Source organism: Sphaeramia orbicularis, unplaced genomic scaffold (genome assembly GCF_902148855.1).
Source record: "Sphaeramia orbicularis unplaced genomic scaffold, fSphaOr1.1, whole genome shotgun sequence".
Classification (NCBI taxonomy): domain Eukaryota; kingdom Metazoa; phylum Chordata; class Actinopteri; order Kurtiformes; family Apogonidae; genus Sphaeramia; species Sphaeramia orbicularis.
The window spans coordinates 249,626-276,412 of record NW_021941596.1 but is presented as its reverse complement, the minus strand read 5'-3'; the positions used below and the strand labels follow the sequence as shown (position 1 = coordinate 276,412).

The 26,787-nt window shown below is 39.1% G+C and overlaps 1 protein-coding gene across 1 annotated transcript in view; it reads left to right on the top strand.

Moving 5' to 3' along the window:
• LOC115416357 (protein TsetseEP-like) overlaps positions 1-26,787 on the top strand; it is a 30,615-nt gene that overhangs the window by 88 nt on the left and 3,740 nt on the right. The window contains exons 2-4 of the mRNA XM_030130100.1: positions 42-178; positions 15,765-16,293; positions 18,291-18,390. Of these exons, the coding sequence (XP_029985960.1) occupies positions 42-178; positions 15,765-16,293; positions 18,291-18,390 (766 nt within the window). The remainder of the gene's footprint in view (positions 1-41; positions 179-15,764; positions 16,294-18,290; positions 18,391-26,787) is intronic.

Here is a 26,787-nt window from a genome sequence, read left to right as displayed (position 1 = left end):
CCGACGCCGCCTCCTCCAAAGCCGGGGACAAGAAGCCTAAGGTCGGCTACGGGATGACATCCCTCCGTCCAGGGCTCTGGCTCCGCGCCGACCCGAGCCCGCAGCCTCCCCGCGGATAGAGCCTCCTGCCCCCGTTGTGGAAACCATCAAAGCCGCGGAGGTCATCCCGGAAACCAAGGTAGGACTTATCGATTATGTATTGATCAGATGATAGGTTTATCTCTCTATTTACTGTTTCTTCCTTATAATAAGACACTGAAGAACTTTGAAAGACTTTTTTTTTTTTTTTACCAAATTAAAACTTATAAAAATGTTAAGAAAAAGCAAAGTCACACAGAAGACGATTTATTTATTTATTTTCATAAATACAATATACAAAACAAGGCTCAGAGGGACTTCGTCAAACATTTTAAGATAAAATAATTAAAATAGGGTGATTTTTATTCCACAAAATATGATGAAAACTGGTAAAAAACATGTTAAAATGCAAAAAGCTACAAAAATAAGTCGACTATTAATTTGTTTTTATCTTTAACACAAACGTGGTTTGTTGAAATATATTTACATATATTTAAAATTTATGTAAAGACGGACAGAAAACGTATGTAATAAAGTAATAAATACACAAATTGACCATAAAAGTGATTAGATTTTTGCATATGTCGAAAGTTACATGAAAAAATGAACAAACTAAAACTATGGAAACAAGACAAATGAGTAGATTTATTGATAATAGTATTCATATTTGAACAGAAACATCCATTACCTCTGATAAAACAAAGCATCAAATATGAACGTCTGAAATATGAACAACCAATAAATGAATAAACTGTCTTTAATTGATAATTGATCAGTTTTAATGGACACAGACATTATTTCAGAGTAAAAACGTGTTTCTTTATCTTTATTCTGCAGAAAGTCTGAAAAAAGTCAAAAACTGATCCAAATAAATCAGCTGTTTGTAAATGTGATGAGATAATCAATAAAATGATTTAGTCAATCAGATCAATTGAACTTTAACCTGTAACATGTTGAATAGAATCCTGTATTGATCATGTGATCGGAGTTTAACGGGCGTGGATCGTCTGCTGTCGTTGATCTGATTGATCTGATCATCTGACTGATCATGTGACCAGTTTAGAGCCTCATCACACGGCATCACCGTTTTAATCCAGTTAATCCTCAAACCACGAGATGAACAGACAGTCAGCATGTCCGGGATTATTATTATTATTATTATTATATTATTATTATTATTGTTATTGTTATTGTTGTTGTTGTCAATTATTAATTACCAAACACTGACAATAAAATTCCAAATGAAATGATTACAATAAAATACAAAAAAATTTAAAAAAGAAAAAAAAAAAGTTAAAAACATTGTGACATTCGTATGACACTGAGCTTTTCATGCACTTTAGACAATTATTCCGATTATATAAAACATGTTATGACTGTATTAAGTAACTGTTATATTATTACGATGTTAATGATGTTTATAACTTTCACATTAATTAACATGAATGAATCAGTGAACGATGTGTCATCATCAAAATAGTCACACTTTATCCTGGTTGGTCCACTGGTTATGTCAGTCTTTGTCCTCATTGGTCCACTGGTTCCGTCAGTCTTCCGTCAGTCTTCATCCTCATTGGTCCACTGGTTCCGTCAGTCTTCGTCCTCATTGGTCCACTGGTTCCTTCTGTCTTTGTCCTCATTGGTCCACTAGTTCGTCAGTCTTTGTCCTCATTGGTCCACTGGTTTCATCAGTCTTCGTCCTCATTGGTCCACTAGTTCGTCAGTCTTTGTCCTCATTGGTCCACTGGTTCCTTCTGTCTTCGTCCTCATTGGTCCACTGGTTCCTTCTGTCTTCGTCCTCATTGGTCCACTAGTTCGTCAGTCTTTGTCCTCATTGGTCCACTGGTTCCATCAGTCTTCGTCCTCATTGGTCCACTGGTTCCTTCAGTCTTTGTCCTCATTGGTCCACTAGTTCGTCAGTCTTTGTCCTCATTGGTCCACTGGTTCCATCAGTCTTCGTCCTCATTGGTCCACTGGTTCCTTCATCTTTGTCCTCATTGGTCCACTAGTTCGTCAGTCTTTGTCCTCATTGGTCCACTGGTTCCATCAGTCTTCGTCCTCATTGGTCCACTAGTTCGTCAGTCTTTGTCCTCATTGGTCCACTGGTTCCATCAGTCTTCGTCCTCATTGGTCCACTAGTTCGTCAGTCTTTGTCCTCATTGGTCCACTGGTTCCTTCTGTCTTCATCCTCATTGGTCTGCTGGTTCCGTCAGTCTTTGTCCTCATTGGTTGTCCTGCTGTTGTATCTGTTCAGTGTGTGATGTCATACATTATCAGTGCAGGTCACTGAACATGTGACATACGTGTGGACGGTACTGTGATGCTAGCATGTGGTTGATTTAGTCTGAAACAGGTCATGAAGCCTCGTGTTTCCCCACATTCAGTCTGTTTCAGCTGTGTCCTGACGGAAACACTGACCTAGAATCTATAAATAATGACAAATACAGACTTTTCCAGATGAAAATGTTTACATCTACAAACCATCCATTCAAAACTGAGAAGAACATGAACAACCCGACATTTTATAAGAAAATCAGTGTAATTTTAATAATATTCAGCCCCAGTTTGTCATTTGTACATGTTCATTATAGCAGATCACATCTACAAATATGCACACTTAACACTTTTCAGGTTGTTCATAGTTGTATCGATTATTACCATAATAAAAATCAAGACAAAATTTGAGAAACATGAACAGAATATACCAAAAAATTACTGAAAAATCTAACAAATATGAACAAAATCAACAATAAGAATGAAATGTGCACAAAAATTTGAGAAACATGAAGGAAATGAACTGAAATAAGCAAAAATACAAAAAATAAATAAGAACGAAACATGCACAAAAATGAACAAAAGTTTGAGAAACCAACATAATCCTGTTAAAATTCCAGCTGTGTTTGTTAAAACATGTTAGTTTGTTCAGTTTATTCACATTTAACAGTTAAAGGATAGTTTGTAAATGTAAACAATTTCATGTAATTTTACTATTTTTACTTAAAACAAATAGAAACAATAGTATTTGTCATTATTTATACTTTGTTCTGTTCTTATTCTACTGGTTCTGATCCACTTTAGATCATATGGGTCTGAATGTGGAACCTGAACTAACATGAGTTTAACATCATTAATTGTTTGTATTCTCAATGAAATGGGAGGGATTGGACTGTGGTGGGACAGTTTTGGTCTGTTTAAGGCCTGTTTTGGGTCGGTTTAGGGCCTGTTTTGGGTCAGTTTTGGGTTGATTTAGGGTCTGTTTTGGGTCGGTTTAGGGCCTGTTTTGGGTCTGTTTTAGGTCAGTTTAGGGTCTGTTTTGGGTCTGTTTTAGGTTGGTTTAAGGTCTGTTTAGGGCCTGTTTTGGGTCTATTTAGGGCCTGTTTTGGGTCTGTTTAGGGCCTGTTTGGGTCTGTTTAGGGCCTGTTTTGGGTCTGTTTAGGGCCTGTTTTGGGTCTGTTTAGGGCCTGTTTTGGGTCTATTTAGGGCCTGTTTTGGGTCTGTTTAGGGCCTGTTTTGGGTTGGTTTTGGGCCTGTTTTGGGCCACAGGCCGTATGTTTGACTCCAGTGCTGCTGTTTTCCTAAACCCAATCTTTCCATTTCATCTCCTCATGACGTCTGAGAACGTCCCTAACGCTCCTGAATCCTCCAGCGTGGAGTCGATGGAACGGTGGAACATCAGACACGGATTGAAGGATGATGTCAAACACATGACTGAGTCTGTTCCCATGACGACCACATTCATCTGCTTCTGTCTCATGTTGTGTTCATTTCGTTTGGTTTTTATGTCATTTTCATCTTGTGACTGAATGAACTGAACCATTAATGAATTTACACCTTATCACTGACCGTTTACATCCACACTAATACTCTGGTCAGATACTGATCAGTATCTGATGATTAATCTGTGTTTGATTCCATTGATAATGGGATCCCTGAGGGCACCGTCTTAGACCCCTCATTCCTGTATGTTCAGATGTAGGTCTACAGATGGACCCTGATCACACTGATCCTCTGATCAGTATCAGATTAGTATTGATCATGTAAACAGTTTAATCTGATGGGTTTGATCAGATAACAGCAGTAATCTGATTACAGTCACTCAGATGATCACACCTGTCCTCTAAACCAGGGTTTATCTGGACACGTTCCATTTCACAGTGTGTTTGCACTTGTGTTCTATTTTTATTCTTGTAGAAATTATTGTATTATTGTTATACGTACCAACCCACCAACCAACCAATCAAATAACCAATCAACCAATTTACCAATCATCCTATCAATCAAACAATGAACCAACCTACCGACTGTAATAGAAAATTTTCACCGGTACCACAATAAATTTCCCACAATACAACCAACCAACCAACCAACCAAACAAACAACTTATTAACCAGCCAACCAACCAACCAACCAACCAACCAACCAACCAACATCTTCCTCCAGTTTTTTTTTATTTTTTTTTTTATGGTCATGTGATTGGGCTCATTATTATCTGTTTCATCTCCACTGACTCTAACTTTGGGAAAAGGTCTGAACTGTTTAGTTTCTTCCTGTTCTGGATCTGGTCTCCAGTCCTGGATCTGGTCTCCAGACCTGGACTTGGACCTGGACCTGGTGTTCCCTGTGGAGCTGCAGCTGATGCCTGTGGTAGACCCTTATGTCCACGGTGTTAATGCCTGAGGGGTGGAGGTGGACTCCCGAGGCTTTGGTGGTCCTCCTGCGCTGCAGCTTTAAGCTCCGCTCTAAATCAGCCCCGTTAGCATTGGATGCTTTGGACACACACCGAGCCTTCACATGTCGGATCTATGTGACCTTTTTCTGGGCCTGAAGAATGTGCCCACGGCTGCTGTAACATGCAACCACAGGACAACTTCTGGCTATATTTGGACTCAAACATGTCTCCTATATTTACTTATGTTCGCGGTGTCACATGTCTGAAATGGACTCTGGAGAAGTGGACCTGGGGTCATGTGATGGTGGACCATGGGGGGGGGTTCAAGTCCAGAACCGGCCTCATCATTCAGCTTTAACATCACAATGAAGTGACGAGGTGTTTCCTGTCCAAACTGAAGCCTGAGGGTAAATCCAAAGTCCAGAAAGTTGACGTGAACCTGACCAAAGTGGTGTTCTGCTCCAACGGTCACAGAAGCATGGTGTTGCAGCAGTGCATCATGGATATTTTACAGTGGTGTTGGTGTAAGTGTGGACATAAAGGCCGTCTGTGTGTCCATGCAGCTCAAAGACTCTTATTGTCGTGTGTTTGGACGAAGCGGCGGAGGCTGAATGAACGTCACTGTCGCATTAACATCGACTCCAACACAAAGGAGGACGGACTCCAGTTTTAGTGTCGGTCAAGGTTTAGGAGGAAAACTGTGGATTATAGAAGCCAAAAGAGATGTGTCAGACAGAAAAAAACGGTATTTTGTAGACCAGGTCCCAAAGCGTAAACATGTCCTAGCTCCGCCTCCTGGTGTTGGTGTATGGATAGGACCAACACCACTGTATGGAAACCATGACGACCATAGGACCATGTGACCAGGAGAAGAAAACCCCAGACAGAACCTCCTGCACATGCTCAGTGCATTCTTCTGTGGTTGAGCGTATCCTGCCATAGGCTCTGTCTGTATTGTGTACAGCGCCACATATAGGTGTGGACTACGTAGGACACTGTTGAACCCAGTTGGACCGTTTCCACCTGGACGCACAGATTTATGGAAACCATATGAGTATGAATGACAAACTGTTAGAATGCACTAAACGGCCTGATCACAATCAAGGGTACCAGAAAGGGTGCCATATTGATAATAATATGCTCTATCAAAAAATCAGACAGGCCATTTTATTTGTCTGATATTTCTCTTTTAAAGCCCAAAATATTTTTGTATTATGGTGTCTATAAAAAATTTTGCAGGCTTGTACAAGTCAAATCAGAAATTCTTGGGTGTACGGTCACTGCAGCCTAATTGCCTCCATATGTAATGCCTACAAAGATATACAAATGTTTCAGCACTCAGGATAATCATGCATGGTTTATTGCATAGATGTCGTGTCCAAAGCATGCGTGCTGAAAAATTCCACATATTGACAGAAACAATAAAATTAGGCCCATATATTTGATATGGTGTATGGACACTACTTGGTGTATGTGACTCTACAAGATTGGAATGGAAATCTGTCTGACCACATGGTGGCATCTCTGTTAGATCTTTAACTAAGTCTTCTGGTACAGGAGTAAATAAACATTTGTGAACAAGTTATAACAATATATCTATTAGGGATATAAGCGATATTATTGATGGAAGTATATTGGTGTACGGACACTACATGAATTTCGGTGAACAACGCACCATTGAAAACATGTGGTTTGACGTAAACATCCGTTTGACACATTGTTACCAAATTTTCTGCAGCCAGGGAGCAGACCAAAATCTGTCTAGTTGTGCATATTTAGTCATAATAATACTGAAATAACAGGTTCCCGTTCTATTATTACAATTAAAGGGCTGTAAAAGAAGGATTTTCAGAACAAAATGGTGGATTGTCTTAATACTGAAAATAAGAATTGATAATCAAACAGCTGTTCAACAAAAATGATCAATAAATGAAAAGCAATGTGATGTGTATTTTGTAATAAAAAACACACAGGAGTTGAGTAGGAATTATTTATTGTGTTACAAAACATTGAGTACAAATAATTTTGCTCTCTTATAACAATGAAATTGTGCACGTTTCATTGGGTCGCCATTTTATCAGTTTTTATCCGATTTTCTTCAAATTTGGAGGATTGCAAGATCTAGTAATAAGATGGCCAAAGAAACATTTTGGGAATGGTTTTGGGGGGATCTTTTTGCAATACTGACTAATAACTGATGCAAATATACTTGTACACCTTGATTGTGATCAGGCTGTAAAGGCAAATATCAGGAGTGTAGTGGTGTGGGCGGAGCCTGGAGAACTGGTCCCCTGTGCTCTTCCTGGACCCGGATTGGCCCATGTGTGATGGTTCTGTCCACAGTACTGTGGACATGGACACTTTTTATCACCTGTAATATTCTACCTTTCTTTTCTGGACCTGGTTTTTCAGGTTCTAATTCTCTGTTGTACTTGTTCCATAACGTTCTCATCTTGGTGAACTTTGACCTGCACCAATGTCTGGACTAATTTTCATATCAGCAGAGTCATGTTAACATGGAAAAGCACTGGAGGTCATTTGAGTTCATCATCTTCTTCTTCTTTTTCTCCTTTTTCTCCTCCTTCTCCTCCTCCTTTCTCCTTTTCCTCCTCCTTCTTCTTTTTCTTCTTCTGTTGTTGCCTCTTGATGATGATGTTTCATTTCATCCAGAACAGGAGGTGGAACCTAAAATGATTCCAACACCTTCAACTGGCTCCAGACCGTCAGTTTCAGACATGGTTTAAGTTTGTCCAAACGCCTGAAACATGTATTTGAACAGCTGTTGAATGAACAGTTGAACAGCTGTTGAATGAACAGTTGAACATCTGTTTCCTGGTTCTGATCCAACAGCTGCTCCACGTCTGGATTTGTTCTGGAATTTCACAGATGTTCGTTCTCAGCTGTTGTTCTGAGTTTGTTTGGGGTTTTTGAGGTCAGTTCAGTCAGATGGTCCAACACCCCCCCACCCCCCCCCCAGGTTCACGTGGCAGCTTCCTGTCTGCCCCCCCCCTGTCTGCGCCCCCCCCATCTGCCCCCCTCCCGCCTGATCTGTGCTCTGACATTTAATGTATGTGCGTCGTATGTCGCAGCGTTCTGTGTCTACGGTTTCATGTGTCCGTGATCCTCTGAAAAGGACAAGTGGAACCAGCAGATGTGGACACGTGGGTCCACGTGGGTCCATGTAGGTCCACATGGGTCCATGTGGATCCAGGGTCCGTCAGACATGCTGTTTGTTTTCCTTCATTCTTGGTAAATGAGCGGTTCCAGCTCACAGCGACGCTCACCTCCTTTTATGGGAACAAGGAGTGAATGTTTACATCATCGCACACACCGACCAATCAGGAGCTGAGGAAACAGTCCAAACAAACAGCCAATCACACACCTTCACACATACCATGAGCAGCAGGGTTGGCATCTGGTTCCAGTTTAGGGTTTATCCAGGGTTTGGTTTTAACTCCATTTACTGTCTGTATGATGGGCCTGGACCTGGACCTGGATCTGGGTCTGGATCTGGGCCTGGGCCTGGGTCTGGGTCTGGGTCTGGATCTGGGCCTTGGCCTGGATCTGGTTCTGGGTCTGGTCCTGGGTCTGGTCCTGGGTCTGATCCTGGTTCTGGGTCTGATCCTGGTTCTGATCCTGAATCTGGTCCTTGGTCTGGTTCTGGTTCTGGTCCAAAAAATGTCCAACCCCTTGTTTCTAATGATCAAACATCTATCATTCTATTTTTTCATCGATTATTTTTTAAAATAAAAGCAGAATAAGTTGTGGTTTATTTTCTTGGTTCCTTAGAGTTAAAGTTAAAGTGGTTCATTAACATTAAAACTATGAGTCTGGAGGAGTCTGAGAATAGAATAGAATAGAATAGAATAGAATAGAATAGAATAGAATAGAATAGATAGAATAGAATATCAGATGTGGATAAATCAGACTGTTGGGATTTTCAGACTCATAAATTTGTAATATATGTATACAAATGTTCAATGCAGTTTGTTTAATTTCTTAATATTTAACATAAATTGAAGTTTTCTGTTCATAAAATGTCAGTGAATAAAATACAAACAGAATTTAATCTAGAGTTTATTTTGTCTATTTAACAAATATGTTCAGGAAGTAAAGTCATGTCAACTGAAAAAAAAACATTAGAGATTATTATTATTATTATTATGTAACTCCTTGTGTTGTGAATGACGAGGCGTTTTCCTCATACTGCTGTTATCTGATCCGTCCGTTGCCACTGACGGCGGTGAACAATGTGTCTGTTGAGACGCAGAAAAACAGGCGGAGATGGAAGATCAGTCCCAACAGCTGGATGTTCCAGAAGCACAGCCACGCACAGACCCACAGTCTGACCTACAGATAGAAGAACCAGAACCAGTGACTTTAAACCAGTAAAAACCAGAACCAGTTACTTTAAACCAGTAAAAGAACCAGAACCAGTGACTTTAAACCAGCAAAAGAACCAGAACCAGTGATTTTAAACCAGTAAAAGAACCGTAGAGTCAGAGGGTTCCATCATGTTCTTTAATTCAAACTATTGATAAGAAAACAGTTTTAACCCTTAAAGAACCACAACGACTTCTACATTTAACCTTTAATAAATGATTTATCACCGTTTATTCTAAATTATCCTCTGGATTTTCCATCTTTTCAGTGTAAATCATGTATTTTCTATATTAATTCACTGATCATGTAGATGTTTATGGGTTAAAAGTGGATGTTTGAGTCTTTATGGGTTAAAGGCGGACGTTTTGGTCTTTAAGGGTTAAAGACGAACGTTTTGGTCTTTAAGGGTTAAAGGCGGACGTTTTGGTCTTTAAGGGTTAAAGGCGGACGTTTGGGTCTTTAAGGGTTAAAGACGACGTTTTGGTCTTTAAGGGTTAAAGGCGGACGTTTGGGTCTTTAAGGGTTAAAGACGAACGTTTGGGTCTTTAAGGGTTAAAGGCGGACGTTTGGGTCTTTAAGGGTTAAAGGCGGACGTTTGGGTCTTTAAGGGTTAAAGACAGATGTTTGGGTCTTTAAGGGTTAGGAGCCAAAAAACAGAATAAACCCATATTAATGTTTTTATATTTCACATCTTTACCCAGAATTCTCACATCCAACGTTTACGTTCATAGTCAACATAATGAGTCTTTATTTCTGATTCACCTGCTGTATTTATGTCATTAATTAGACTTAATTAAATCAGTCCAAACTACTGAGGATCTAAAGTCACAAACCCCACCGTCTGCAGAACCTTCTGAAGTTACAACATTAAAGTAAAAACAGGAGGATCTAACACATGAGTGTTCTGTTGGTTTATTTATGACCCTGGAGCATAATCCCCGCCCCCTGCGGCATAAGCCCCTCCCCCTGATGTCAACCCACCACCTGACCTGCGTCTGACATTTGCTGCATGTGCTTCGTATGTTGAAATGTTCCCGTGTCTACAGTTACAGGCTTTTTTTATCCAGTGTTTATTGACGTTCAACAGACGGACAAAGAGAAACGAGACCAGACAAATGTCACCCACCAGAACCAGAACCACAACCAGAACTAGAAGCCGAATCCAAGCCAGAATCAGAACCACAACCGAACCTGAACCTGGTGTTTTATTTAAAGAAAACCAATCCTTTTATTTCTGAGACAAAACAGAGAGTTGGAGATATAAAGCAGAACATCATCGGCATAACGGAGAGTCTTTGTTTGACTTGAGTTTTGAAAATACTTTTACTGCAGGAGCTGTAACTGAGACGAGTAACAGAGGAATTTAACCCTTTCAGACCGGAGCAGGAGGTTAAACATACCAAACCGGCCCCCAAAGGGTTCAATCTGGTCCACGGATGAATTTAGGAAATACAAATAATTAATAGAATTCAACTAGTTAAACTGGCTTTTAAAGCAGCCTTTTGTTGTTGTTGTTTTTGTTTTTTAAACTTCTTTTATTGAGGGTTTTCAAATACAAGTACATTTCAAACAAGGTACAATGAGATGCATATGTATATACTATAAGTTCCTGAAAAGGGGAAATGGAAGATGAGTGAATAAATAAATCACACATGACGTATGTGTCAAACCAAACAACACAGTAACAGTAGAAAAAAACAAACAAGGAGGATGTCCTATGTTATTTATTTATTTATTTTTAAACCTTTTTTTTTTTTTTTTTTTTTTTTTTTTTTCTTGTAATGTTACGTAATGTCTTTTTTTTTTTTTTTTTTTTCCCTGTAGTGTTTTTCAGTCAGTGAAGACGAATTTCCCCACGGGACCAATAAATTAAATCTAAATCTATTTATGATGGGTTATTTTTCACAGTGTATGTTTTTTTTCTCCTCATTACTTTTGTTCGAATTTGTCCAACCCTAGTGCTACCCTAACCCTAGCTCTAACCCTCACCCTAACCTTAGCCCTAAACTAATCCATTTGTGTTTCTGTTCTTCTGCTCCTGAATCACTTCTCTCATGTTAAACTTCTTCATAGACGCCTCCATCATCAGCACAGTCCGGTTGTTTACAGAACAAACCCAAACGGCACTCAGTCCTTTTTCGGAAAAACTTTGTCATGAAGTGCATTGTGGAAGTGAAACTGGTTTCTCACAGATTCGGGTACAACTGGATCCAGATGGGTCCACCTTAAACTCCTCCAGTCCACCAGGGCTGGTTTATAGAATGAGTCCAATTGGTGGATTGTGAAGGACACGTGGGTTCAGCTTCACCAACAGACGAACAAACTGAAGCTGCACAGAACTCACATTCCCATAATGCACTGAGACACAGCATTTACAAAAGGCCCCAGTGATGTTTTGTCTGTCTATCTATCTATCTATCTATATCTATCTATCTATATCTATCTATCTATCTATCTATCTATCTATCTATCTATCTATCTTCTATCTATCTATCTATCTATCTATCTATCTATATAAAAAATATATTATTATATTATTATATTATATTATATTATTACCTCCGCCAAGGAAGTTATGTTTTTGCCAGGGTTTGTTTGTTTGTCTGTCTGTTTGTTTGTCTGTCTGTTAGTGTGCAACATAACTCAAAAAGTTATGGACAGATTTGGATGAAATTTTCAGGGTTTGTTGGAATGGGATAAGGAAGAAATGATTAAATTTTGGTGGTGATCGGGGGTGGGGGGGCCCACGGGGGGGCGCACCAGAAAATTTCATCAAAATCTGTCCATAACTTTTGAGTTATGTTGCACACTAACGGACAGACAGACAGACAAACAAAACAAACAAACCCTGGCAAAAACATAACCTCCTTGGCATGGGGGGCCCACGGGGGGCCACTGATCAGCCTTGGCGGAGGTCTGCGCTCTCCGAGTGCTTCTAGTTTTATTATTTTTATCATTACCTCCGCCAAGGAGGTTATGTTTTTGCCAGGGTTTGTTTGTTTGTTTGTCTGTCTGTTGTTTGTTTGTCTGTCCGTTAGTGTGCAACATAACTCAAAAAGTTATGGACAGATTTGGATGAAATTTTCAGGGTTTGTTGGAAATGGGATAAGGAAGAAATGATTAAATTTTGGTGGTAATCGGGGGTGGGGGGGCCCACGGGGGGGGCCACTGATCAGCCTTGGCGGAGGTCTGCACTCTCCAGTGCTTCTAGTTATCATTATTTTATTTATTTATTTATTTATTTAGACGGGGACAGTGCACACTATCCATTCACCTTTAAAAGGACAGATGTTCCAGGCTGTAGTTGTAGTTCTACAGTATTTCCATCTGGTTTCCTTGGACAGGCTGATACAGGCTCATATATATTTACTTATAGTTCTGGTCCGGTCCACTTTGGTTCATATTTAGTTTTAATTTCATAAAACCATCATCCTCATTGTTCATAGGTTCTGTTCCTTTACCATCATCGTCGTGTTGGATCAGTCGACCTTTGACCCTTTGAGTTTGGTTAAATGTCGGAGCGTCCTGCCTCCTTCAGGTGAAGTCCCAGCATGCCGTTCTCCTCCTGCCCTCTGGGCTAAAATGGCTTTTATGACAGCGGCGCTCAGTGTAGTGTTGCGCCCTGGGATATGTTTACCATCAGATGGTCCCAGAGGTCAACGTTCTGCCCTCAAAACAAACAAAAAAAAAACAAAAAAAAAAACACCTCTCCAATTTAGAGTCTGATCATTTTAGTTAAAGTCACTGTTTTTTATGTCAGATCATACAAACATGTGTTTAGTGTCCAATATTCAATTTTGATCCTGACAGAGTGTCTCATACCTGTTATTTACTGATCAATCATTAATATGTTTAATTAGTAATAAACTGAATATAAACCCTTTAGACAACGGACTTTTATATAAAATATTAAATAATTCAAATCCAGATTTTAAAAAAGCCGTTGGAAGAGTTTAATTCATTCTGTAAATGAGAAAAATTGGGTTTGACCCAAAGTTTATGATGGAAGTAAATGGACTCAGCTAATTTGCATATTGTGGCATCACAGGGCGGTTGCCATTCTGTTTTGTTTTGTTTTTTTACATCTGCTTTAAACTTCTTTTTTTTAAATCTTTTTTTAACGGACATCTGCTTTAGACGACTTCTTTTTATTTATTTATTTATTTGTATAGATCTGCTTTAAACTGTTTTTTTTGCTTGTTTGTTTGTTTTTTTTTACATACATCTGCTTTAAACTACTTCTTTTTTATTCTTTATCATTCATTTGCATCTGTCTCTAAACTCCTACATACTTTCAAACTATAAAAAACTTTTGCACACAATCTGGTCATGTTTAGTTTTTTGCTTTAAACCTGATTTTTTTGTGATGTGGGTCAGATGTGAACCGAACCTGATGTTCTGGGTCCAGTCCTGGTTCTGGTCCTGGACTCAGACTCCTGTTCTGACACAATGGGTCTGTTTTCTGCTGGTTCACAGCTCAGGAATTCAGCAGCAGAGGAAGGAGCGCTGTTTCCGGTAATGGATGTCATTCCAGTGCAGGGTGTGGATGTAGGGGTGTGTGTGTGGGGGGGGGTTAGCAGTAGCCCTGCCTGGTGTTTTACTGTGACCCCCCCCACTGAGACACCAGTTGTCCTTTTAATGAGTCAGCAGGAGTCAAACGGATGCAGCAGTGGCTGCACCTCCTCCTGACCAATGGGAAACAACCGCCATTTGTACAAGCTCCGCCCCCCAGACAATGAACCAGGCCTTTTTATATGAAAGAGGTCTGGACCCAGACCTGGGTTTTATTTCTGACTTATTACCTCCGTTAGGATGTATTGTAATCGCTTTGCTTTGTGTGCATGCGTGCATTTGTTTGTTTGTTAGCAAGATAACTCAAAAAGTTATGGACAGATTTTCATGAAATTTTCAGGAAATGTTAATACTGGCACAAGGAAGAAATGATTAAATTTTGGTGGTGATCGGGGTGGTTTGGTTTTGCTTCTGAGTTTTTTGCTTCTGAATTTTTTTGTATTCTAAGTTTATAAACAGTTGAATTCAGAGACAAAAAATTCAAACACTTAATTTTAGTGCAAAAAAATTCAGTGCTAGAAATTCAGTGGCTTTTATCATTCAAAATCTGATGACACAGATTTACTTCCATACAGAAAGCACAAAGCAGCAGCAGTTTGACTTAATTCCATTATTTTATTTCCAGACTTTCATCCGTTAAACTCGTCGTTTATCGTATCGACCTTTAATGCGACCAAACCAATGCTGAGTTCAGAGTCCGCGCTGAAACAGAAGCGTGGGTGTAAGAACAGCCTCTTCCAGGTCTGTGCGTTGTTGTGTGAAACCCGAGCCCGGTTCTGGTGTCGATGTCCGTGCAGCCACAGCTCTTCACATCAGACACAGACAGGTGGAGGGGCCCGGGCCAATCAGAGTGCAGCGGGGGGGCGGGGTCAGGTGACAGGTTAAAGAGGGCTTTATTTGTCCCGGTGTCAGCGGCAGCAGGCGACGCCGCAGATTAACCACGAGCTGCAAGTGACAGGCAGAGGTCAAAGGTCAACGGACGGAGGATCTATGACATAAAACTGACCACAGACACATTTAACCCTTTAATGACTGTGATTAGAACAGACAGGGATGTATTTTTATCGGGTTTGGAAAAAAAGTGTGTTTTCTAATTCTACAGCACCTTTTTTTAAAATCTGTCATTAGTTATCATTGTTATATGGAATAAATGATAAAAACAGTGGGTTAGAGTAAAAAAAAAATTAAAAGCAGGCTTTAATTTCTTTTATGATATTTTTTATAAAAACAACTGTAAATGTTCATAATGAAACTATGAGATTATGGAAAAAAACTTTCTATTTTCCATGTGTTCAAACATGTTAGTTTGTCTAGCTCATTGTGCCCATGTTCTTATTTTTCGTTTTTTGTAGTCATTTGGATCCTGTGTGAATGTCTGTCAGTGGAAAAAAATAAAAAATAATGAAAAAATTAACAAACCTGAACAAAAACTGAGGAAAAATAATGAACAAATGAACAAAACTAAATCAAACATCATTATCAATGAACTATACAAACTGCAAAAATACAGATAAATAGTGATTAAAACGAATAAGAAAAGCTGAAAAAATTGATTAAAATACTGACAGAATGAACAAAACTGACGAAAAATTGAATAAAATATGGAAAAAATTAACAAAACTGAAGAAAAATTAAAATAAAATGAAAATGAAAAAACTGAAGAAAAATTGAATAAAATAAGGAAAAAGAACAGAACAGAAGAAAAATTGAGGAGAAATGGAAATAAACAAACAAAACTGAAGAAAAATTTAACAAAATAATGAAAACTAAATTAAATACCACTATCAATGAACTATACAAACCACAAAAATACTGATTAAAAACAGTGAAACATGACAAAGCATGTCCAAACCCACCACTAGAACAGAACTATCACAGTTATATACAATTATTTACATGAATTTACCACGAAAAGATAGAAATAATCCAATCTTCCATCTCTCTCTCACCGACTGCACTCTGCTGCTCTAAGCCCCGCCCACTGCCAGTCACTGCCACTGAAACACCATAAAAACACACAAATACTGATGAACTCCTTCTGTTTGGCTCTGTTGTTCCCCAGGCTGAACCAGAACCAGTATCTGCACCAGAACCACCTGCAGCACCAGAACCAGTACCTGAGCCCGTATCAGCACCAGAGCCTGTCCCAGAACCAGTATTGGCAGTAGTTACCACGTCAGAACCTGTATCAGCACCAGAGACTGTACCAGAACCACCCGCAGCACCAGAACCTGTCCCAGAACCAGTACCCGAACCTGTTCCTGAACCCGTATCAGAACCAGAACCTGTCCCTGAGCCGGTATCTGTACCAGAGCCAGTCCCAGAACCAGTATCAGTGCCAGAACCTGCCCCAGAACCTGTCCCAGAACCAGTATCAGTGCCAGAACCTGTCCCAGAACCAGTATCAGTGCCAGAACCTGCCCCAGAACCTGTCCCAGAACCAGCTCCAGCACAGGAACCTGTCCCAGAACCAGAACCAGTATCAGTACCAGAACCTGTTGTGGTGCCTGAGCCGGAACCAGAGAAACCAGTGGAGGAGCCGGCACCTGTTCCAGAACCAGAACCAGTACCAGAGGTGGTCCTGGACAACGGTAAGAGGAACACATGGAAACACCATTCTATTCTGTTCTATTCTATTCTATTCTATTCTATTCTATTCTATTCTATTCTATTCTATTCTTATTATTATTCTATTCTGTTTTGTTCTATATTATTATTCTATTCTGTATTATTACTCTATTCTATTCTATTCTATTCTGTTCTGTTCTGTTGTATATTATTATTCTATTCTATTCTATTCTGTTGTATATTATTATTCTATTCTGTTTTGTTCTATATTATTATTCTATTCTATTCTATTCTATGTATATGATGCGTGTATGATACATTCAGGGACACACCCACTGTTGGTCACATGTCTGTTGGATTCAAAGCCTCTTGTGTCGTGTTGTTCAGATTATCTTGGATCCTCCTGAACCAGATGGTGTTTCCTCCTCCACACGCCACCAGGTCGGCGGTTCTGGAAACAACCGGACCTCAAACCACCAGTCAATAGCTAACATTAGCACTGAGCTAATCTGTGACGTCACAGTCACATGTCTGTTCTTTTAGTTCACTAAGTTCATAAACCCTCATTTTTTCCAGTATCGTTTTGCTCATAGTTCTATTATATATAATCTATATAATATTCACGCAGATACGACCAATAAAAGATGACTATGTTATAAACATCTGTCGACTACATCCTGTCACCAGTATTTAAAAATCGAATGTTCTATGTAATATTATATGGGTGGTATATGTGGGTGTTTTTGGATGGTGTTTAAGTCTTTTTGGATGCTTTATGGTGTTTTTTGGGTTATTTTTTTTTGGGGGGGCGGGGGGCTTGGGTAATTTTTTGGGTGTTTTGTGGATGGTTTTTCGGTGGTTTTTTTTAGGTCATTTTGGGGGGGGGGGTTGGTGTTTTTTGGATGGTTTTTAAGTGTTTTTTGGGTGATTTTGGAGTGTTTTTTTGTGGTTTTTGGATGGTTTTTAGGTGTTTTTTGAGTGCTTTTGGGGGGGCTTGGGTAATTTTTGGGTGTTTTGGATGGTTTTTAGGTGTTTTTTGGGGGTCATTTTAAGGAGGTTTTTTTTTTGTGGTTTTTGGATGGTTTTTGGTGTTTTTTGGATCATTTTGGGGTGTTTTTTGTGGTTTTTGGATGTTTTTTGGGGGGGGGGGGGGGTTGGGTCATTTTGGGGTGTTTTTGTGGTTTTTGGATGGTTTTTAGGTGTTTTTGGGGACTGGAATGGTAAAAGGAGTAAATGCCAAAATGAGCATGTTCATCGATTGACTCAAAGGGGTCCTGGGTCCTAGTCCAGGGTCCCCTCCTCAGCATGTGTCTGTAAATACGTGTTTTTCCTAGAAGTGTCTTATCTGCCGTTGACAGTCGGCGCTAAACGAAGGCGTTTTTCTGCTCAGAGGTTCATGCTGTGGTCTGTGACGGTCTACGCTGTTCCACCACAGACCCAGATACTGGTCTAGGCTTTTCCACCATAGACCCAGATACTGGTCTATGCTGTTCCACCATAGACCCAGATACTGGTCTACGCTGTTCCACCACAGACCCAGATACTGGTCTAGGCTTTTCCACCATAGACCCAGATACTGGTCTACACTGTTTCACCATAGACCCAGATACTGGTCTAGGCTTTTCCACCATAGACCCAGATATTGGTCTATGCTGTTCCACCATAGACCCAGATACTGGTCTAGGCTTTTCCACCATAGACCCAGATACTGGTCTAGGCTGTTCCACCACAGACCCAGATACTGGTCTATGATCCACTAAATCTGAACCAGATCCATGAACATTTTGTAAAAGTCGACTGTTGTGAACATGTGTTTATTTAGTTTAGATTCAGTTCAGTTTGTTTTTACTGGAAATGAAACGGATCCATAGAAGTTTAGAGACGTTTAATAAAAGTCTGTTGGTGTTAGTCATGAAGGTAACTGTGGTGTGTGTGTGTGTGTGTTGTGTTTGTTGTGTCTTTTGTGTTGTTGTGTCTTTTGTGTGTCTGTTGTGTGTCTTTTGTGTGTGTTGTGTATCAGACTTGGCTGCAGCTGAAGATAAGGTGACGTTCACTCCAGGGAAGAAACAGAGCAAGTTTGAGACGCTGATGACCAAGGAGGAGATCGAAGAGGAGCAGAGGTCAGACACACAACACAACACACACCACACACAAACACACACAAACAATACACACCTGAACACGTACCTGCATGACCCTGACACGCCCCCTGCACGTCCTCCCTCATGCCGTGGTTGTGTTTCCTGTCTGGGCTTCTGTCTGGTCCTGGGTGGAGATGAGGGTGAGGGTGGGTGGGGGGTTTCATCTCAGGTTCTCATTGTCTTCATCTACTCATTTCTTCTCATCTTTAGACTCATGTTCCAAACATCCAGAGTTTATCAACTGGTGAAGCCGACTGAGACGATTTCAAAAACATACTTTACTTTTTTTTTCTTGGTCTAAATTTTTCGGAGTCTGATGAAAATATTTGCATGTACAACAGGAAATAGAATAAAAACCATGAGGCGTTTAGGGTCCCATCCACAAAAACAAAAAACAGCAACTGACATCACGGTTGGACTGTTGGATCATGTTTGTTTGTTTGTTTGTTTGTGTTTGTTTCAGTGTTTGCATGTTTATTTGTTTCAGTCTTTTTTGTTTGTTTCTGTGTTTGTTTGTTTCAGTGTTTGTTTGTGTTTATTTGTTTGTTTCAGTGTTTGTCTGTTTGTTTGTGTGTTTGTTTGTTTCAGTGTTTGTTTCAGTGTTTGTTTCAGTGTTTGTTTGTTTCTGTGTTTGTGTGTTTGTTTGTTTCAGTGTTTGTTTGTTTTTAGCGTTTGTTTGTTTCAGTGTTTGTTTGTGTTTGTTTGTGTTTGTTTCAGTGTTTATCTGTTTGTTTGTTTGGTTTGTTTGTTTGTTTGTTTGTGTGTTTGTTGTGTGTTTGTTTGTTTCAGTGTTTGTCTGTTTGTGTTTGTTTGTTTGTTTGTTTGTTTCTGTGTTTGTTTGTGTGTTTGTTTGTTTCAGTGCTCTTCAGCATCTTTAATCTCAGTCGGTTTCAGTCAGATGTGACTCTGTTTTCTTCTTCTGTAAACATCGTACAGATGTTTAAACTGTATTTCTATGATCCCATGAAGCTCCGCCCCCTTCCTGGGCCTGAGGCGGAGTCAGCTCAGTTACATAACCTTCACTTCCATCTGGTTTCAGTCAAATAACAGAGTGTTGGAGGAAACCCTGTGTTGGAGGCGTGGCCCAGCGCTGCCCTCTGATTGGACGGTGCTGTGTTGTTCTTCATGTCTCTGAGTCTTTGTCCTCGTGCTTGTTTCTTCTCGTCTCGAGGCCAGAAGAAAGAAAAGACTCTATCCACGCTTTAACCATGTGACCGCAGCATGGCGCTCAGCTTTAGCCCCCCCCTTCCTCAGGCTGGGTATCCGACACACTGACAATCGTGACACTGAGACAGCAGGTGGACGACCTGAACACGGCGCCCCCTTCTGTCCAAATGGGACGCAAACACTGACTGGGACTAATGCTGCCTTCAGGTGCTCTGGGAATAATAGGAAATACTAGTTACCTACTCTAACGTTGCGCCTGAACACCCCTGACCTCATGTTTTCCACCAGGAAAAACTGTATATACACAAACTACAGAGAAGAAAATAAGATTATTCTGCTGTTTAGCTGATGATTTAGCACATTTAGAGTGTATACAATTAAAAATGACGACGACAACAACAACAACAACACTGCATCAGATGAATAAACATGACCCAAACAGTTTGACCTCAGTATCAGGTCAATTTCAGCCATTTTACATTTTACTATGATAATAAAAGTACCTGAACACAAACACACAGATGGAAAGGGGTTTTAAGGGTTTTAGGTGTTTTTTAATGTGTTTTTTTGGGTGGTTCCAGTGTTGGAACTGTTTATACAGTTTCTCTCCATCACGACCATCTGGAGGAGTCTATGTTCAGTGATGCTCAGCCCAGATCCTCCTCCTCTTCCTCCTCCTCCTCTTCCTCCAGTTCATTTCTGTGTTTGGTCTCATTACCTCCACCTCTGTCTTCCTCCTCCTCTTCCTCTTCCTCCTCCTCCTCCTCCTCTTCCTCTTTCTCCTCTTCCTCCTCCTCTTCCTCTTCTTCCTCCTCCTTCTCCTCCTCCTTCTTTCTCCTCCTCCTCTTTCTCCTCCTCCTCTTCCTCCTCCTCCTCTTCCTCCTCTTCGTCCTCCTCCTCCTCCTCCTCCTTCTCCTCCAGTTCATTTCTGTGTTTGCGTCTCATTACCTCCACCTTTATCTTTTCAGGATAGAGTTAACGTCTGACTTTACGTCTCTGTAGGACTCAGACGGTAAGACGTCCCTGTTTCCCTTAAATCCCCCTTAAACCAAACCCCACTGATGCTGTAGATTCATTAGTTTATTAAATATCATTCATTTGTTCTCCTCCTGGACCTGATGGTCTAATCTCAAACACTAATCCTTTTTATTTTAATAATCCTGTTCAATCCATGGCCACTAGGAGCTTCACAATGGTTTTTGTAACATATAACAATATATAATCTGCATAGAAGAATATTTTCACTTTCTCTGCCTCATAACCATTGATTCATGGATGTTTGAGGACTAATGTTGTCAAACTCATGTTAGTTCAGGTTCCACATTCAGACCAAAATGATCTAAAGTCAAATAAAAGATACAATAACATATAAATAATAATGACAAATACTCACTTTTTGTATGTTTTACAGTGAAAAATGTAAAATTACATGAATATTTTTCACTTAAAAACTATCCTTTAAAAAATATGAATAACATGAATAACCTGGAATTTCCTGAGAAAAATAAATATAATTTTACCAATATTCTGCCTCAGTTTATCATTTATACATGTTCATTATAACGTACAGATACAGTGGATCTACAAATATACAAAACATTTAATAACCAACAGAATATTGGTACAAATACACTGATTTATATGAAAACAGTTCAGGTTCATATTTGTTCAGTTTATTCAGTCAGTTCTTCCTCCACAAAAGACCTAATTTACTTCAAATCTGTTCAGTTCTTACGATGAAACAAACCCAGACGTGTACGAACTGTTTTCAAAGTCCTTCGATTAATGCTAATGTGTTGATGGTGGGCGGGGCTAATAGGCTCATTATTTGGTGGGCGGGGCTAATAGGCTCAGTATTTGGCCTTTGTGTGTAAACCCCAAATGAAAGTAGAACCTCACAGGATGTTCCCATTTCTACATTTAGAGACCAGTGGGTACGACTGTATTCTGGTGAATTATATTTTTTCCACCTGTTTTTAAATTGCGACTTTATTTTCGTATTATTTTGTCTTTATTCTCAAAATATGATGACTTTAATCTCATAATATTACAACTTCATTCTCATAAAATTAAGACACTCTTGTTTAAGCAGCTATTTTAAATCCAAACTGACTTAGGGCTGCTGCAAACCGATTACACTTAATGTTTTTATTTAATTTTAACTGTATTTTAACTGTATTTTAAATAGTATTTTAATTGTCTTGCACTCTAAAGCACCTTGTGACTCCCTGTTTTTGAAAAGTACTCTATAAATACAATTTACTTCCTTACTTTATTCTCATAAAATTACGGGTTTTATCTCCATATTTTACGACTTTATTCTTGTTGTGACCGTTATTTGTATTTTCTTATGTTCCCTTAAAATGCCATCGTAATAATTCAACGTATCATGAATTTTCCTCTGGAGCTAAAATGGTTTTGTGTGAAACCACAACAAACCAAGTCCCGGTTGGTCCTAAATCTTCTGCTGTTTCTCTGCTCCAGGTTCTATGTAAATCCTTTAACTACCCATCATGCTTTGCTCCATCTGCAGTCTGTTCAGTCTGAGGTGAACCCTGGTCCTGGGTCTGAGGATCCAGTCCAGACTCTGAGTCCGGAGGCGTTTAAAGTGGGTCACATCAGGAATACAAAGGATCCATAGGAAGCTTTTAACAGGGACACAAAGACCGGATCCTGAATGAGAAGCTGGTCCTGGACCAGGTCTAGAGGAACTGAACAAAACCCTGAATATATGAACCGGAATGAGGTTAAAGGACGGAGGGAAAAAAAGAAAAAAAAAAATAACAGAGAAACATTGACTAAACATAAAAGGATGAAGACGATAGAGAAGGATTTAATGGATGAAACAGACGATTTAATCCAATTCAACTTTATTTATAAAACACTTTAAAACAACCGCAGTGGACCAAAGAAGAATAAATAAAAACCAAAATAAAAGAATAAAATACAAGAATAGATTAAAAAACATAAAACTGTAAAAACCAAAACAAAAAACAGTGGTGTACGGAAGAATAAATAGAACCTAAGAAAAGAATAAAATATAATAGATTAAGAAACATAAAAAGCTGTTCAATTAAAAACAATAAAAAAATAAGAACATTAAACCAATTAAACCAAATAAAACAATAGAATAAAAAAAAATACATTCAAACATGAAACAGATGAAACAGATCAGTGTAAAATACAGTTTAGAACCACAGGAAAAATGAATTAGAAACAGTGTGACATTCAAAAATGAAAACATGTTAACAATAACCAACAAATAATATTCAATATAATGTGAAACTTATTCAATATAAACAAATTTATTCACAAGAAAAACCTGAGACTGAATTTATAATTTTAAGAGAAAAAAAACCCTCAACTGTCTGAGATTATAATCAAACTGCAAACTACATGGTCTGATGATCCAAAAGGATGAAATATTATTTATATTCATTTAGTAGAAAATAAAAACATAATAATAGAAAGATTGTGTTGAAGTTAGAGTGTTGGCGCCCCCCGATGGACAAAACCATGCATTACAGCATCCATCAGTCTGAAATGGAGACACTGGAGGTTTAAGACGATCAAGGAAACAGTGAAACAGAACATGTTACACTGACTAGTATTTTTTATTTACATTTTATTTCAATTAGTTTTATTAACAGATAATAAAACACAGACACTAGGGGTCAGTGGTGTACGATCCGAATGATGTTTCACTTTTCTTTTATCTTATCTATTTTTAATCTTTTTTCATTTATCTTGCCTTTCATTTGTCTTAACTCTCTCTTTTTAATTAATGTGCTGTAATATATTGTTTGTTTGTTTGTTTTTTTACTGTAATACATTGTTTTTTTGGTTCCTGTTGTCATCAGGGTGGGAACTACAGCATGAAACTAGACATGTTGGATAAAGCTGATCCTTTTTTTTTTATCAGTGTATTTTTATTCATATTCAGTCTTTCAAACATACAAAAAGTAAGAACAAACACTCAGATATATAACAGAGGTATAAGACACTACCATAAAGAGAAAAAAAAAAAAAAATAATAATAATAATAATATATATATAATATATATATATTATATATATATATATAATAAAACACCACACTTACGCTACTGTGAAACAAAACTGACACTTAACATAATTTCACCTTCTAACCTGTATCCACTGGACAACTGGACCCACCACCATCACCACCCCCACACCACACACACACTGCTCCATGGCCCCCCCACAAATGCTGGGCCCCATGAATTTGTCATGTTTACCCCCCCTTCCCCTTTAACGGTGCCCCAGTGTGGACCTACATCTGAAAAACATGAATGTAACATATTAGTGAAGGGGTCTAAGATGGTGCCCTGAGGGACCCATTACTGATGGAATCAAACACAGATTTATTAATAATAATAATCAGATACTGATCAGAGGTTTACACTACATTCACACAGCAGGTCTAATGCACAATTTGGATTTTTTGGTGAAATCTGATTTTTTTGTGTGATGGTTCATATTCCACATTAAATGCAACATCTATCAGTTTTGAGTCTGAACTGAATGTGACCCTGAAGTGACCCACATGCACTAAAGAGGTCCTGATGAAATACGTGACCATGCAGACACACACTGTGTTTACAGAAGGGACTATGGTTTTCCTCCGCTCCTCCTCCTGGGACAAACAACTGGGATGTTTGTCTCATTTCAATGAAGTAAAGGTCGGATAAATGCAACCTGGACGTTCAGACTGAAGTCATATTGGAAAATATCAGATCTGTATCAGATTTAGGACCACATATGAAAGTGGTCCGGGTCAGATTTAGGACCGCATATGAAAGTGGTCTGGGTCAGATTACTGCTGTTCAGACTGTCTGGAACAGATCAGATCCAGGTCACATATGGGTGAAAAAATTGGATTTGTGTCATATTTGAACGCAGCCTTAGTGTGTGGGTTCTGTCTCGTCTGTCAGCGTTTGTCCAGCTGCTGCTCGTCCTAACATCTACTAACGTCCACTAATGTCCGCGAACATCTACTAACGTCTGCTAACATTTACTATCGCCTGCTAACGTCTGCTATCACCCACTAATGTCTGCTAACGTCTGCATGCTAACACCACGGCCCACGGTGAGTGTCTTAACACCTGGATCTTAAGCTCCGCCCCTTTAACCTCACACTAAAGGAACTTCAGGGTAAATCCAGTCTCATGCGTTTCCTGTTTCTTTCAGAGTTCCTGAGTGATCTCCAGACCTCCTCCATCCTTCCATTCTTTTCTTCTTTGACGACACAAACCTGTCGTTTGTCGACATCGAAGCCACTCGTCTTCCTTCAGTTTCAGTTTTTCCACCAAAGTGCCTCCGTCCATCTGCTTCAGAGTGTTAAAGTTAAGGGAAAAGTGTTGAAAAGGAGTCGTTTCACTCTCAGACACAGTGTGTATTTGTAGACGAAGGACCGCCCCCCCCTCGTTTTGTTCATAACTATTAAACTGCGATCTAAACCCACGTAGACGTTAGCTTTTATTGTCGGCCTTAATGTGACTTAAATTAAATCCACACAAGGAAACGACTCCAGTTTTTCATTGTTTTTGAGTTTTTTCTTCTTGGTCTGAGTTTGGTTTCAATGTTTAACATAAATAAAAGTGTGAATCTCATGTTGTTGCATGAAATACTCCAGAGTTTTTCTTGGACTCTGAAGGATTAAAGACATGTTTGTTTAATCCGACGCCTGTTTCATCCTCATTGTTCAGTCACTTTTATTTTGTCGTTGTTTTAATGCAACTGTTTTCATTGTTTTCATCTGGTTTCGTTCAGATTCTGGTCTTTTCTTTGTCTTATTGTTTCATGAAGCTGAAATCAGTCCAATAGTCAACAAACCTGTTTTTACAGACTTAGAGTTAAAATGGATCCGTTTACCTTCAGGAACCAAACTACAGGTCTGTGGTTTTCAAAGGTTCTGTGGGTTTATTTATTTATTTGATTTAAACTTCAGTATCTGGACCCTCCAGTCAAACAGAAACCACCCCAGTTCAAATCTGTGTTTACGACACTTTTATCACATTATTAATAATCATCTTTTATATTTGGCCTTTATTCTGAAAATCTGAAAAGCAAAGTATATACAGTATATAATCTATACAGTGACGTGCAGTCAGAGGAGGCAGGGGAGGCAGAGCCTCCCTTGTCAATCTTGAAAAGAAAAAAAACTTGACTATAAAATATAATAAATGTTGATAGTTGTCAGCTGGTATGTCCTATAAACTCATTTTCCGTTCGAATCCGATATTGTTATTTTTATTTATTTTTTTTGTCAATTAGAATAGCAGAATTTCCACATGCTCCGTTCAAATACAGGGAGGAGATGCGCCGTGAGGCAGCGCTGTGCTGTGCCTCCTGGAGAACTGTCTCCTCCCCTCATGAACTCTGCTGGTACCCGATGAAAATACTGTGTCGCTGTCCCTCTGTATGTCGCAGTTAAAATGCTTTCAAACACTCTGATTATATGCTCTATCCTTCCATAACTGCATACAATGGAATGTATTTCCGTAATGTGTTTAGGCTCGCAGATTAATCCTAAAACCGCAGTGAAAAAGTCACTAGGGAGGCAAACAGTACCCCTGCCTCATGATAGATGGCGCCAGTGAGTCCACAGATTCATGCGCCTATAATCTTCTTCGTTCTTTTTTATACACTTTAATTCACCTCATCAAAAATGGAGGATTACATTTCATGTACAAATAAAGGTAAGACCATAAACCTTTTTTTATTTTTAGCTTGAAATGGCTCTTTTTGAAGGTTTCCTGTTGAGTTCCTGCCAGTCTACCTATGCTGACTTGATGCAGAGTCCATATACCCAGGCCGTTCCTTTTGTTCACTCACTCTATTCCAGTTTCTCAGGCCACCATATATTTGTAGATCTGGCTCTGAAAGAGTCAGTGCCTCCCCAGCCATGAACCCCACTGCACGTCACTGAATCTATAATATATAATCTATTATATGTAATCTATAGTATATGATCTATAATATGTAATCTGTAATATATAATCTATAATATGTAATCTATATATATAATGTATTGTATATAATTTAATATATAATCTATAATATGTAATCTATAGTATATAATCTACAATCTATAATATAAAATCTATGATATATAACAGCAGTAGGACAATGTCCACTTCCATTTAGTTAAGTGCTTTTCAATCTTGGGGTCGCCTGAAATTTCTA